The sequence below is a fragment of the Schistocerca serialis genome, chromosome 3, assembly GCF_023864345.2.
Source record: "Schistocerca serialis cubense isolate TAMUIC-IGC-003099 chromosome 3, iqSchSeri2.2, whole genome shotgun sequence".
Lineage (NCBI taxonomy): Eukaryota > Metazoa > Arthropoda > Insecta > Orthoptera > Acrididae > Schistocerca > Schistocerca serialis.
The window spans coordinates 148,321,356-148,337,374 of record NC_064640.1 but is presented as its reverse complement, the minus strand read 5'-3'; the positions used below and the strand labels follow the sequence as shown (position 1 = coordinate 148,337,374).

Sequence of the window (16,019 nt, the reverse complement as noted above, 5' to 3'; positions counted from 1 at the left end):
GCCGTCTAAGTTATTGGTCATTTTAGCAGATGATGCGCTGGCTGTCAACCGCGTTATGCTTTTCATCCACAAAAGCAGTATGGTAAAGGCCATTTAATTTTTAGTTTTGGACCTCCGTTTCTGTATGGTGTCTTTTCTGGCCCCTTCTCCAGCACTCTTCTCTTAAGTCAGTTGGGACTGATGTATAGTCGTTTTATAACTCCTCACTGACATTGTTTTCTATAGTTTTGATTTGGGTATGTATAACCCCAGTTGTTTTTTGCGCCCTAAAGCAAAGCACAAGTACAACCAACAGTCTATTGTGACAATTTTGAATTTGTAATATAAGTGTCCTTTCCCACTTTGTATTCTTTCTGAAGCATGATTTATGACAGTAAACACAGACTCCCATTAAAAGAGGTAGCTATCAAACTGCCATTTGGCTCTATAGATAATTTGTTGTGGCTGTTAGCTTAAATTCACGTCCACATTACCCCCCCCCCCCCCCCCCACACACACACACACACACACATACATTCACTCACTATCCCACGTCCCAGTACCACTGCCCAATTCGTCTCAGCTAGTTGTTTGCTGCCATCCCACACCTGAATCTGTGAAATCGTATGCCCAGCACTCTACCACCTGCGCCCCCCCCCCCCCCCTCCCCCGCATCCCTAGATAGCCCACAGATGGCTTCCCACTTTCCCACAAGCTGCTAGACGCTTTCCCCAAACACCTGCCCTGCCCTGCCCCTCCTGACTCTCTCCATCCCTCACCCCACCCCACCCTGCATCCCCACCTTACACCAGTACACTCACCGTGGGCTAGGAAAGAGCTGACAGTCCACCGAGCTTGAAAAAGGAATTTCATACTGAAAACTAGCAAAGCCCTGTACCTCTTGTTTGTGTACTGTCGATGATGCAGCACTTCTGCCTTTTGGTGAGTTGTCTTGTTTATTCCTAAATAATTTGTAATTGTCAACCAGAACTTTCTGTACACTATAAAAGGATGAGATGAGATCTACTGGCAGAATCAAAGACTTCATACCTTACTGCATCTAAATAGTAAATACAAACTTTGCACAGATATTGTATAATCTTGGAGATCAAAAAGCTGGTTACAATACCTTGTCCTTACATTGATGATATTAGGAGACTTCAGGCAGCAGTATTCATTGTAGCACTTCCTAGTACGTCTTGTTACAGGGTTTAGTACTGTGTGTGTATGTAAAAAGTCTGACAAATGTGGGCTAATAAACCTTAATATAAAAAAAAAGTAAGTTTGACATTTTGTGCTGTGATGGAAACATACTAGCAGCATAGCTGGGTTTCGGTGCCTGCAACATTACATTTCAAAGAACACGATGCAGTTTTAGCAGTACCATGAAACATAATGTAGCACATACTTACCTTTCATGCAGTATAAATCCTGCAAGAAATAGAGGCTCGTTACTTTTATACAATTTCACAGAATATTGTGAAGGCCAGATGTCGGCAGTTCCACATGTTTCACCTTGAAGAGACATTGCTCACTATTTGTGTTTCATGCCTGGCAATTTTTCTTCCTTTTTTTTTTTTTTTACTCACCTGAAGAAACAGGAAGAAACTAATTTTTTATACTGCATGTACTGAAAAAGTGTAACTCTCTGTTATGCGAGAGTTCTTCAAATTGTGAAGTTTGTTGTATGTATTCATCATTTGTTGGGACAACTACTAATTGTATTTAAGAGATTTTATGAAACTGAAGAGCACCTTTGACTTCTCTTCTTGTTTGTTGGCTGGTTTGTGTTAACATTTGTAGTCTAAGGTAAATGGAAATTACACTCGGCTGCTGTGAAATTACCATTTCTGGTTCAATGTTTCAGGTAGAACACTTCTCAAAATATGGACTGTCTGACACAGATGACGAAGGAGATGAAAAAGGAGATAAAAAGGATCACACAGTAAAACATGGGAAAGAGAAACCACAAAAACAACTAATACATGCCGAGCAGTCAGCTGTTGATCTTAGTCTGAAGAGTGCTGAAGAATTCTCGCCATTGGGAGTTAACGAATTTGATAGCTTTAGTGGATTTAATGAAAGTAGTGGATTTAATGGAGTCAGTGGACTTAGTGAAATTGCTGGAATTGATGGTATTGAAATTGCTGGAATTGATGGCATCAATGGAATCGAAATTGATGGAATCAGGATTGATGGAATTGGAATTGATAGTATTGATGGAATGGATGCAGTTAATATAGTAACTGGCATTAACAGTTCATTACAGGTTGAGTAATTTTTAAAAGTAGTTTACAAAGGAATCCACATGTTGCTTATATTGACTGAATTATTTCAGATGAGGCTGCTGCTGTTCTTCAAACATTGCAGTTAAGTGCATCAGTGCCTAATGTTTCCTCTTCATTCATTTGTTAATTGTTCATATACGCCCATGGTGCACAGTGTAGCTCTTGCCTTTTGCCTTCATTATATTTCATAATGTTACCTTCTGTTAAAGGGAAGCTTAACAGAAAGAAGTTTCCTCTTTATTGTTCACACCACTCAAGGAGTCATTCATACCTCAGTACTGTTAATGGTTACAGGGAGACATTGCTGTGTCTCGCCCTCAGAGATCATGGTGTTGCATGAAGTAACTCACATAGTTGCCATCGAAATTGTCATGCTCTTGGCATTTGAGACAAATTTGTGTATTGATCCAAAGATTAACTAGAAAATTATCGGGGACCTGGATTCTTCACTGTACTGTTACAGAAAACTGTCATTAGAGTTGCCTCCTGCACTTTGACCCATGAGACAGTGTAAAATGGTCATTACTCTAACACTAAATATAAAATAACCTATAGTAGTTCAACTGCTTCCTGGAAGACTCAAAATTCGGACCCCTGGACTGAAACATGTTAGTGTACTAACTCCAACTGGTCCATCGCAACTTACACAGCTATTCTCCCAAAAGACGAAACAGTTTAACTACTCAGGCAGTAGGTCAACAGTCCCACAGGACACTACTTTGTGTTCACATAAACAAATGTAATTTGAGAGCTTAAATTATACCTTGCCACTTGCATGTCTTTTGTTAGACACTGCCTCCAGCTAGGTAATGACTTGATATGAAACCTGCCTGTTGACCACATGCAGAAGCACTAAAATGAAACATCTGCTTAGAAAATAAAACTTAAAATTATTGCGGGCTTTCTTTATTTTTAATAGAACTGATCACTAAGGATCACCAACAACAAAGTTAAGAAATGCTAAACACTTCAACCACCATCTCCAGCACAGAGGGCACAGGACTTACCTCCTACCTTGGGAATGGCTTACAGCTGCCTATTTGATCCTGCAAATGACAAATTTCCAAAATTGTTTCAACAATCAGAATTTTTAGCCAGTCAGCCTCAGGAGCATAAATTCAGGGATATTTATTGGTGATCCCCTACTTCATCTATTGGCACTCTTAAAGTGCTACTTACTGCTAGGAATTACAGCAAGTTTATTGCAGGCAGGAATTGGTAAACACTGGCTGTTGTGGGAGTTACTGGCCTTTAAGTTAACTTAGTATGCTCTGGCCAATACCTGTTTCAAGCTGATTGGGGAAGACACCAGCCCACCAGCTCAAAGCTGGATAAAAGTCGAAATCTATCAGCTGCAGGATGCTCTCTGTTGAGTTCCAATGATCCAAGAGGATGACTCCAATGATCCAAGAGGATGATTCCACAGCATGACAGACACTGAACTACAATGCAAGTCACACGTTGCACAAGTTGTTGTTCTTTTTCAATCTAAGCCTGTCAGTCTACATGTTTTAAAGTACAAATCTTCTTTTGTTCTGATTTCTTCACTTAAGTTCAGTGAATTGGAACTATGGACAACACTAATAAAATTGTGCTAGCAGAAATTTTGTATCCAGAAGATAAATAGTCTGAATGCAACTAATTGTAAAATAAGTGATGATACATGGTTAACTTCAGTCTCAGAACACCTTCAGTTTCCAGCGGAAAATACCGTGTCCTGCTAACATATCCGAGTCATCTGGAACCAGTGCTCCAGTGAAGTACTATGAAGTACTATATTTATCCATTTAAGACAAGAAGTCTGTAAAGGCAGTCATTTTAATCCTATCTTGTCATAATCAGTAATTACTGGAAGAACACAGAGTATTCAGCTTCACATACACCAAAGTTCATTAACTTCTATTCTTATCATGGTTGTTGGTTTTGGAAACAAACAAATCAACTTCCTACCATATTTTAAATATGTCATTCATTAACATCTTGCGGCATACCTTTCCTTGGGTAACTTGTCACACCCAAGTGAGCAAAGTTAATATTATGTGACGTTTGTGTGCAGTAATCTTGTGCCTCGTCAGGGAATTAGAAATTATAACGAAGCATTAACACCATTTCTGAATTTGCTAATAAAACTGATCATAAATAATCCCTCACAATTTGACACCGAAGGTAATGTCGCCAGTTACAGCTCTAGGTGAAAAACTTGTCTCTAAAGTTGTTGGTGACGTGTGTTTGCCTGACAGTGTGTTCACTTCATTCCATATTGTTTTTACTGTCATTTAAATAAGCTAATCCCATATTAAGACAGATTTTTATTAACCCAAAATATGCAAATCATGACAATTTATAATGCTGACAGTAGAATGAGAACCATACTGAATATGGTGATAACACACAGGAAAACCTTTCAGTACAAATCATTGTTCCACAGTTCATTACATCTTGCATCCGACATCATCCCTTGCATGATTGAACTGTTGATATGGTATGAAAGACAGTCACAAACTGTTTATCATAGATTGCTGGTTTTTGATGGGAGAGTACATAGGGTGACTCCAAAATACTCAAGTCCGAGAAATTTCAATCCTCCTTTCTGTACAAATTGTTCCTGTGATTTTGAATTTCTGTGACCACTCTGTAAATTTTAGCATATTAGTGGTTACAGCTTCATAAAACCGCAGTATCATAGAAACAAAGTTGATGGTTCCCGGGTCACAGCACGTGACATGTTGCAGCTAATTTCAGTGTTGCTCATGTGACAGTTGCTCTCATGTTCCTTACAAGGTGGGTAGTAATGTTTCTTTTTGTATTAGGTATGTTGACTTGCCCCAAGTGCAAGGGATTTTATATACTCCTGCTGTGGCAAACAGTGGTGTAGGTCCTTCACAGTGCTCAAATATTCATACACCTTTCTTATTGGTTTAATCACTGTATCAATGTCGTGTTTTCTGAGTACTCTGCTGATGTGACCTATTCCAGTTTTTGCAAATAGAAAAAAAAGAGTTCTCTGTAGTAGGTTCTTTGTAGCACTTTCTTCTGAAGGCAGTTCTTAAGTGATAGAGCTCATCTTCCAACTACTGTTGTTCAAATTCTTGTAGCCTGTTCTACCAGTGTTTTGATCACTCCTCTGGGCTACTTGGGATGGTGGTCCAAATTGAGTAAAGGCATCTATCTTTGTGAATAATCTTTCTGAAGACTTTAAGGTGTAAAGTTCTGTTGGGTTTTCTAGGTACTAGTACATCCAAAAAGGAAATTTGGCCGTATGCTGTCCCCTACTTCAATTGTGCAAGAGGTGGTATTCCTCCTACATCAGCCAGATGGCCTGAAGAAGGCATACTGTGATGCCAACACTGATAGCAAAAATAAAATAAAATTGAAAATGTAGATTGCTGAAGCTGTTTTTGATTTGACATTTTGTATTGAATAGCGGAGGTCCCACAACCAGTGTGTATCAATTTGGACTTATAGCCTGGATGTGGTTTTTAGGTTGTTTCCCTATCAGATTAGGTGAATATTGGCCTGGTACCCATGTTCCACATCAATTTGCAAAATATCCTCTTGTTCAAAGAACTTCTCCCGTCTGTGAAGTTTGATCCTGCCATGCCCATCCATAAAAATGAAGTTGGGGCCAAATGCGTCCCTGAAAAGATATGGTGAAGGAGTGCAGTGTTAAAACTACTTTGACAGGTGACTGTACTGTGTTCAGAGATTTGGAATAGGTATGCTCACAAATGATTATGCCTCCTGACAATGTAACACCTGCATACCTCCCAACGCCCCTGATCAAGGCAGAAGACTAGATTTTTCACTATTTCTCCTGCCTCCCAATTATTCCATTATTTCTCCCAGTTTTTTGCTAATTATCGTCAAACCTAATAAGTTGTTCTGAAAAGCCAAAATTTCAGTTTTTTTTTTTTTTTTTTTGGGGCAGTGGTCAGAAGTACTTACCTCATTAGTCATTTTTAATTGATAATCATATTGAAGTGTAGGGAAATCAGGAAGATGTGTGCAATCTGTATATCGATTGTTATTTTTCCTCGTTGCTGTGCATCTTGTAGAACGTACGCCTGTATTGCTCAGTGTTGAGCAATGTTTGGACTTTGGTTCATGTGTTGTCATTGTGCTAAAGTGAAATCATTTGTTACTCCATACTTCTGTAATTGGTATAAATTTTTAGAAAGGCTGATGATCATTATTTTGTTTCTTGAATCACTGAAAGGATTTATTTTTGTGTAAGTGATTATTTCATATGTATGTTATTCATCGTGTTCACAGAATTTTGATTGGGTGTTTCGTGTTCCATTATGACAAAAAATATATAATACTGTTTTCTTGAAGCAATATGTGGAACAGTTGAGGAAAGGTATACCGTATAACTCCAAAAAGAAGATTCCAGTGCAAGGGAGGCAAAACAACACAGCTGAGAACATCATATTGCACTTGAGAATGAGAATAAATTCTCAATATAATGGAAGGAAACATTCCACGTGGGAAAAATTATATATAAAAACAAAGATGAGGTGACTTACCGAACAAAAGCGCTGGCAGGTCGATACACACACAAACAAACACAAACATACACACAAAATTCAAGCTTTCGCAACAAACTGTTGCCTCATCAGGAAAGAGGGAAGGAGAGGGGAAGACGAAAGGAAGTGGGTTTTAAGGGAGAGGGTAAGGAGTCATTTCAATCCCGGGAGCGGAAAGACTTATCTTAGGGGGGAAAAAAGGACAGGTATACACTCGCACACACGCACATATCCATCCACACATACAGACACAAGCAGACATATTTAAAGACCATATTTAAATATGTCTGCTTGGGTCTGTATGTGTGGATGGATATGTGCGTGTGTGCGAGTGTATACCTGTCCTTTTTTCCCCCTAAGATAAGTCTTTCCGCTCCCGGGATTGGAATGACTCCTTACCCTCTCCCTTAAAACCCACTTCCTTTCGTCTTCCCCTCTCCTTCCCTCTTTCCTGATGAGGCAACAGTTTGTTGCGAAAGCTTGAATTTTGTGTGTATGTTTGTGTTTGTTTGTGTGTCTATCGACCTGCCAGCGCTTTTGTTCGGTAAGTCACCTCATCTTTGTTTTTATATAGAATAAATTCTCAGTGTGTCATGCTAAGCATGAAAAAATTCATAAGTGGTGAAGTGTTTCATTATTTAAATAATGAATGACACAGTTGCAGGCTTTCCAAAAATTATGGTGAATGAAATTAAGTCAAAAGTTTCCACTTCCTAGACAGTTACCGGTTCCAGTTAAATCAGTGACTAAACATAGTACAAAATTCAGCCATGAGAATGCAAGGTTGAGGGATCCTATATATAACTTTCACCATTTATAATGTCCCTCGAAAAGTGTAAAACTGGGTCTCCACTATATTGTGAAACTTTGATAAAGAGAAAGTTCATTTATATATACTAATGGCATCTAAGTAGCCTCACTTTCCTGGAATTAGTTGGAATTCCTAGGTGGATACAGAGCTTAGGCTCTGCTGTTCTTGTATTTGTAAGCATTTTTAACTAAGTCATCACTATGCAGATAATCCCTCATGGGATTTGTGGGTTATAAAACTCATCCAGAAGAAATTGCAGTACTCGCTCTGTGCATACTATTTTCTCAAAGCACCAACTTTTTAATACAGAAAGATGTTTTGCATAATTATGGTGGTTCCATTTGGAAAAGGCTTGAGCACAACTGCAAAATAGGACTCTTAAACCACATTTTAAAATGTAAGTTCAGAGGTTTTGTTGTGGTGTTTTACTTTTGCACAGTATAAGACTTCCTCACAGTAATTAATTGTTTTATTGTGAAATATTATTAATTTTTAAAAACCAATACAAAATTTCTTTCAGTTGTAGTCTTTTCTACTTTTTGTCAGCATTCCGTAAACTGTGTAACAACTTCTCCATGACAGAGTAGCTTCTCTCTCTCTCTCTCTCTCTCTCTCTCTCTCTCTCTCTCTCTCTCTCTCTCTCTCTCATGCAACCTCTTAACATATTTTAGGATTAATTCATTAGTCAGTTGTTGATGTGATTGTGGATACAGTTGTTCAGTACTGACCATTTTCCTGGTTGTGTGAATGTTTTCGTCTAGCAGTTTATTTTGTATTTCCTCATACCTACATATTTCCTAGTTCTTGTTGTTTGAATCTGTTTTGTGTTAGTTATTTCTATTAAAAAAACTTCAGTGGCTCTTGTAACAGCCAGATGTTGAAATTCATGGGTCTTTACAGACAAATGCAGTGTCTCCAGAAAATGAATTCACTCAGGGGAGATTGCAGTTCATTGGTAACCAAGATGAAGATGATGTAGTAATGAAGGAAGCTTATCCAACGCCCGCTGATATCGTCTCTCACATAACAGGTGAGAACATCGCAGAAATGTCTTCTATCTTAAAACTGTCAGTTATGAAAAGCTGACAGTATTTTTTCCTATATATCTGAACTTTAATTCCTGATTTCAGTACTAAGTAAAAGTAGCACATATTGCCCTCTTACGTGTTTTTAAGAATGTGTAGAGAATTATTCTGTTGATGATTTACTTAAGTGAACCTCAGGAGGATAGAAAATGTGATCATTAGTAAAATTGGTGCAGTTTGGTGTTTATCTTACAGCTTATATTTTTCAAACTTTTTTATATCAGTGGAAGTTTTAAACAGGTAGAAAGCATGGATTTTTACTGTGTGTTAAATGATAAATTAATGCACAGGTGAAGACACTGGAGTTATCATAAATCAAGTTTTTTCTTGTTACTTTGAAATTCCTGGAGCGTGCAAATGAAATGCTACATATTATTCAAGAATGTGTGAACATAATTAGTTTGAGTGTTGACATGTTGATTGCTCTGTGTCTCTGTTACAGACACGTGGCTGAAGCCCTTCTGTCTTGAAAAGGGTTTGGATGTTTCAGAAGAGAAAATTATGTCCATGAAGCGTGCATTTTTCCCAGAAGACAAGGAATCTGGTATGAAATTTGGTGATCTTACCATTCCTACTTAAATGTGTTGAAAGTGACAATTACATTGTCAGTATCTAACCAGCAAAATCAGTTACCCATTGCAGTGCAACTGTTTACAGTTTTGAATTATGGACCTGTACATTATCTGTGTAAGCTTAAGATGTGAATGTGATTTTTTGCACAGTGTGTTTTTCAACACTAATACGGAGAAAATTTCAATCTCACCTCAGTGTCTTTCTGAGTGTTAATACAAACATTATTTGTGATGATATTACACAACTGTTCAAGAAAAATGTTAGCACTATTCTGATCGATAGATCGGTAATTCATGTGTGTTATAGTGTTTTAAGAAATTGACCTTGTTTCTACAGTATGTAAAAAAAATCCATAATATATTTTCTGGTGTCTAAATTTAAAGGTAGCATCCTGAACGAAGGAGAAATTAGTTGGGCTTGAAAGTTGTTTTATTCAACTAATAGCATACATAAATAAGCTTATATCACAAAGAAAAATTCTTAAATATAACGTTTTATTTCTTGAATTAAAGAAAACCGATCAATGTAGTTTGCTCTTCCTGCCAGCATAACGCATTGGGAAGACTGGTCATCCTAGCTGATTGATACTGGCTAAAACCAACTCATCTACACTGAATAAGGAAAAAGTTTCTAACAGCTGCATCAAAACTCAGTGCAAATGGAATCTTTATCCTTCCCCTCTCCCAACCTTCTACCTGCTCTGCTTGGTTCTATATTGAAGCATGACGCAGTTACCTACATCTGCCTTACATGTGAAAGTTAGTACATCATAACAACAGAGTCCTGAAATGTCGCACTTGCAGGAATACCTGTGACAGCATTTAGAGAGCTAATAATCTTCCAAAACAGCTGATACTGACATCACAGCCAGCAAAGTTCAACACAGTATTGGATTACAGCATTCCAGGTAGAATCAAATGTCCATAACCTGTAAAATATTCATTCTCAATACCTCTTTTCGTTCAAGGAATGAAATTGACTTGTGTACAACAAGCATTCTCTTGAGGCTTCAGGTAACTTGTACAATTAAGGAGGAGGAACACACACGTTCGTGACGAATGTCATTTCCTTTTGGTGTACAGGACATCTGTCAATAAGAATGATCCTTCGTGTTGCACCTATCTCAGCATCTAAATTAAGAAACTTCATACAAATTTCAGCAATCATCCAGGCATTCCTAATAATCGTAGGTGCACGGTAGTGCTTTTAGATACCTGTAAGTTTAAATTTTTTCATTATTAATAGTGGTGACTTTTCGCTACTGTCACTGTTAACACACAGCAGGGCTCTAATTTTTTTCTTTGTTGACATTTTGTCTTTTGTCTTTTGATGGAAATAAATCACAAAACATCCTATTTTGATCAGCAGTGAAAACATTTGAGCTCACATCTAAAGGTTCTAAATTGCTTATGCACTGGTGAGACTCCAAAACTACATTTTAAACTGCAAAACACTACCAGGATTGGATGCGGACTCAGACCATAATTTATGAACTGCCAATTAAAGCTTAAGAAACTGCAGAAAATTAGGAAATTACGAAGATGGGAGCTCAGTAAGTTGAAAGAGGAGGGGGTTGTTGAGAGTTTGTCAGTTGCCTGTTTTCCCTTCAAAACAAGGATAAGAAACACAGTAGAAGACAAATGGGCACATATGAGAAATGAAGGAAAGGCAGCAGATCAGAAAGGTGAAAAGGTGAAGTCCAGTAAAAAAGAAATACCAAAACCTTAGATAATGACCAGAAACTGAATCTGACAATAGGAGAAAGTATAAAAAAATCGATTGAGTGAAGCAGGTGAAAGGAATAAAAGGTTTCAAAAGAGAGAATGACAATAAGTGTGAAACAGCAAAGCAGGAATGGTTAGATGAGAAATGCAAAGATGAAGCAGCATGCATGACTAAGGTGCTGCCTATAGTAAAATATGCCTTAGGAGAAAAGAGAAGCTGTATATCAAGAGCTCTGATGGCAAGCCAGTACTAAACAAAGAAGAGAAAGCAGGAAGGTGGAAGGAAGATACAGAATGACTATCCAAAGGCAATGAAAATAGATAATTTATAGAATGGGAGTAGGAAGTAGATCAAGATGAGATGGGAGATAAATCACTGCCTGGAGAATTTGAAAGAGCACTGAAAGACCCAAGTCTAAACAACACCACTGGAGTACAAAACACTCCCTCAGAACTACTGATACCCATGGGAGAACTAACGGTGACAAAACTATTCCACATGTGCGACCGAGCGTGGTGGCGCAGTGGTTAGCACACTGGACTGGCATTCGGGAGGACGATGGTTCAATCCCGCGTCCGGCCCTCCTGATTTAGGTTTTCCGTGATTTCCCTAAATCGCTCCAGGCAAATGTCGGGATGGTTCCTTTGAAAGGGCATGGCCGACTTCCTTCCCCGTCCTTTCCTAATCTGATGAGACCGATGACCTTGCTGTTTGGTGTCTTCCCCCAAACAACCCAACCCAACCCACATGTTGTGCAAGGTACACGAGACAGGTGAAATATGCTTAAACTTCATGCAGAATGTAATAAATCCAAAGAAGACAGGTGCTGACAGGTGTGAACACTGTAGTACTGTCAGCTTAGTAACCCACAGCTGCAGAATACTATCATGAATTATTTTGAGAAGAAAGGAAAATATGGCAGAAGCCAACCTTAAGGAGGTAAGTTTCGGTTCCAGAGAAATGAAGGAACAAGCAAACTGGTACCGAGCTTCTGACCTACCTTAGAAGATGTGTTAGAAGGAAATGCAAACCTACTTGTATAGAATTCCTGGATTTAGAGAAAAGTGTGGCCATATTAATTGGAACAGACTCTTAGTGACTCTGAGGGTAGCAGGGGTAAAACACAAGGAGTTAAAGGTTTTCATCTTCTACCAGAACCAGATGGCAGTTGTAGAAAGTTGAAGAGCATGAAAAGGGAACAGTTGTTGTCAAGGGAATGAGACATGATTGTAGCCTATCCTAAATGTTGTTTAACCTTTACACTGAGCAAGCTGTGGAGGAAAGCAATGAGAAATTTGGAAAGGGAATTTAAGTTCTGTGAGAAGAAATAAAAACTTTGAGGTTCACTGATAACACAGTAATTCTGTCAGACAGCAAAGGACTTAAGAGAGCAACTGAATGTAAGAGGAGGGACCAAAAAAAAAAAAAAAAAAAAAAAAAAAAAAAAAAAAAAAAAGTGTTCGACTGACTTGGGAATTCTAAACATAGTGAGATGAATGTTGAAGACCAACCTCTTTCTGGACAACTTGCAACATTGGAATTGAGGAAAATATTGGAAAAAAATCTGCCAAAAAATTAACAAGGTTCGTTTACTTGATCGACCAAATTTCATGAAAGACAGGTGAGAGTTGGGGCTCATGCCAGTGGATTTTGAGTGAGAATTTGCACATGAGATGTGTTGCTGCTAAATTTGTTCTGCACCTTCTCAGACAGAAGCAAAAAACCCATGTGCATGAATGTGTGCCAGGACTGGAAGAATGGATATTTAAAGTGATTCACATTTTTTGGACAAAGCCATTACAGGTGATGAGAGTTGGTGTTATGGGTATGACCCAGAAATGAAGCTAATGGAGGGACTCCCAACTCTCCCAGACCAAAAAAGCAAGGCAGGTGAAGTTGAATGTGAAAGCGATGATCATTATCTCTTTTGATGTTGATGGAATTGTGTATTGGGAATTTGTACCACCTGGCCAGTTTTGTTTGGAAGTTTTAATATGTCTGTAAGAGGATGTACGGAGGAAACACTTTGAACTTTGGCAATCAGGTGACTCGTCTGCTCATCACAAATCTCCCCCCCCCCCCCCCCCCCCCCACACACACACACAGCCTTAAGAGTGACCCACTATATGGCATCTCAGGGATGATCTGTTGTTCCCTACACCCTGTATTTGACAGACCTAGCCCCCATGTAACTTTTTCTATCCCTGCAAATAAAAAGTGCTAAAAGGGAAGCATTATGATATAGAAATGGTGAAAAATAGCTTCACAAGGCTCTCTGGACAATATCAAAGTTGTAAAGTTCCAGACATGCCTCAAACGGTGGGAAAAAGACTTGACAAGTTCATTGGATCTAATGAATAGTACTTCGAAGGTGACTGAAGGAATTTTGTAAAAAAGGTTCATGAATAAATTTTTATAAAACCCTGGTTCCCACTGCCCCCCCCCCACCCCAGTTAGAAAATTGAAAAGAAATTACAAGCTGAACAGCAACAAAAATAATCCAATATAGTGGATAAAATTGGAGAATACCGAGAGAATTAGTTTAGGAAATACAAAAAGTAATAGAAGAGCTTCGCGAAGTAGAGGCAAATGGTCATAGGTTGCAACAGTTACTTGGAAATGAAGCATGCACAAGATAGACTAGTGTGGAGAGCTGCATAAAGCAATTCTTTGGCATGAAGACCATGACAGAAACACCAGTTATCAGCTGTGGCAACATACTTTCCTTCCATTGTTAGATACTTTTGAAGTCGACCACATTACTGTCTTATTGCGACCTATAACGGTCATGGTGAAGTCTTGTTGCATTACTGGTATTGTAGGGTCATTAGGACCAGAGTTTCCTTAATTTCAAAATCAAGGGAATGAAAATGAAGCTCTTATAACCAACTTAGCATTAATAGTTACTTCACACTTCAAAATCTGAATTAGGATTTTACAATGACCATCCGTAATCCAAAATGAGATTTTCACTCTGCAGCAGTGTGTGCGCTTATATTGCACTTCCAGACAAATTAAAAATGTGGACCGGACCGAGACTTGAACTCGGGACCTTTGCCTTTCATGGGAAAGTGCTCTATCGTCTGAGCTACCCAAGCATGAGTCACATCTCGTCCTCACAGATTTACTTCTGCCAGTACCTCGTATCCTACCTTTCCAACTTCACAGAAGCTTTCCTGCAAACCGTGCAGAACTAGCACTCCTGGAAGAAAGGCTGTTGCAGAGACACGGGTTAGCCACAGCCTGGGGGATGTTCCAGAATGAGAGTTTCACTCTGCAGTAGAGTGTGCTTGGGTAGCTCAGACAGTAGAGCACTTGCCGCAAAAGGCAAAGGTACCGAGTTCAAGTCTCTGACTCCACTTCTTGGCGCTTCTTCTTCTTGGCGCTTCTTCTTCTTGGCGCTTCTTCTTCTTGGCGCTTCTTCTTCTTGGCGCTTCTTCTTCTTCTTGGCGCTTCTTCTTCTTCTTGGCGCTTCTTCTTCTTCTTGGCGCTTCTTCTTCTTCTTGGCGCTTCTTCTTCTTCTTGGCGCTTCTTCTTCTTCTTGGCGCTTCTTCTTCTTCTTGGCGCTTCTTCTTCTTCTTGGCGCTTCTTCTTCTTCTTGGCGCTTCTTCTTCTTCTTGGCGCTTCTTCTTCTTCTTGGCGCTTCTTCTTCTTCTTGGCGCTTCTTCTTCTTCTTGGCGCTTCTTCTTCTTCTTGGCGCTTCTTCTTCTTCTTGGCGCTTCTTCTTCTTCTTGGCGCTTCTTCTTCTTCTTGGCGCTTCTTCTTCTTCTTGGCGCTTCTTCTTCTTCTTGGCGCTTCTTCTTCTTCTTGGCGCTTCTTCTTCTTCTTGGCGCTTCTTCTTCTTCTTGGCGCTTCTTCTTCTTCTTGGCGCTTCTTCTTCTTCTTGGCGCTTCTTCTTCTTCTTGGCGCTTCTTCTTCTTCTTGGCGCTTCTTCTTCTTCTTGGCGCTTCTTCTTCTTCTTGGCGCTTCTTCTTCTTCTTGGCGCTTCTTCTTCTTCTTGGCGCTTCTTCTTCTTCTTGGCGCTTCTTCTTCTTCTTGGCGCTTCTTCTTCTTCTTGGCGCTTCTTCTTCTTCTTGGCGCTTCTTCTTCTTCTTGGCGCTTCTTCTTCTTCTTGGCGCTTCTTCTTCTTCTTGGCGCTTCTTCTTCTTCTTGGCGCTTCTTCTTCTTCTTGGCGCTTCTTCTTCTTCTTGGCGCTTCTTCTTCTTCTTGGCGCTTCTTCTTCTTCTTGGCGCTTCTTCTTCTTGTAGTGTAGTGAAGAAAATAAAAACAAACTTCCGATCTGCTTTTCACAAAAGTATGAAAGGAGCAGCAACACAGCTATAACCACACAACAAACTGCTGCTGTCCTTTTTCTGTTTCTTAGTGTCACTTTTTCAGCAACACTGCGTGGAATGCCAGATTACAGTGAACTGATGAAGGAAACTTAATGTAGCGTCTGTATCTTCAGCTCAGATAACTGTACAGATTTTTACTTTACCTGATAACTGTACACTTAAATTAAAGGCATAAGGCCCTTTAAATGATTAAGCATGAATATTCTCCATTTTTAATGCAGAAGCATTAGGAGTTCCAGCATTCAGGAAGGTCTGGTTATTTTTCAGTATGTATCACCAGGGTGTATACGACCCGGGACAACCGGGAGATCCGGGAAAAACCCGGGAATTTTTTCATCCGGGAGATTTTGACTGGTAAGAACCAATACTCTAACAAAGGATATTATTGTATCCCGCTGCAGAATAATAATGCAGCAACAAAACATGAACGGGAGGAAAAAATAAATAAAATCGAAAATAAATTAAGTTGCAAAGGAAATGTGCCATATACAACAACAAAACAGTGCTCATACAAGCGTCTGCCAACAGTAAAGTGTGTCAAAGGCTTTAGGAACACTATGCAATGCTTTATAACAACAAACTGCCTCTGATGAGCATGACGTGACGACTGTTTAAATTAGATTTGTTTGAGCAGTTGCGGGCGGGCTCTTGCTCATGCGCAGTTGAGTCGCGAATGGGTAGTACCTTCTCCTGCTTCT

The 16,019-nt window shown here is 39.2% G+C and overlaps 1 protein-coding gene across 2 annotated transcripts in view; it reads left to right on the top strand.

Annotated features, from left to right (window-relative positions):
- Positions 1-16,019, top strand: part of LOC126469857 (nuclear pore complex protein Nup98-Nup96-like) — a 232,716-nt gene that overhangs the window by 91,591 nt on the left and 125,106 nt on the right. For both annotated transcript variants that reach the window (XM_050097163.1, XM_050097164.1), the window contains 3 exons: positions 1,847-2,248; positions 8,505-8,634; positions 9,132-9,233. In XM_050097163.1, the coding sequence (XP_049953120.1) occupies positions 1,847-2,248; positions 8,505-8,634; positions 9,132-9,233 (634 nt within the window). The remainder of the gene's footprint in view (positions 1-1,846; positions 2,249-8,504; positions 8,635-9,131; positions 9,234-16,019) is intronic.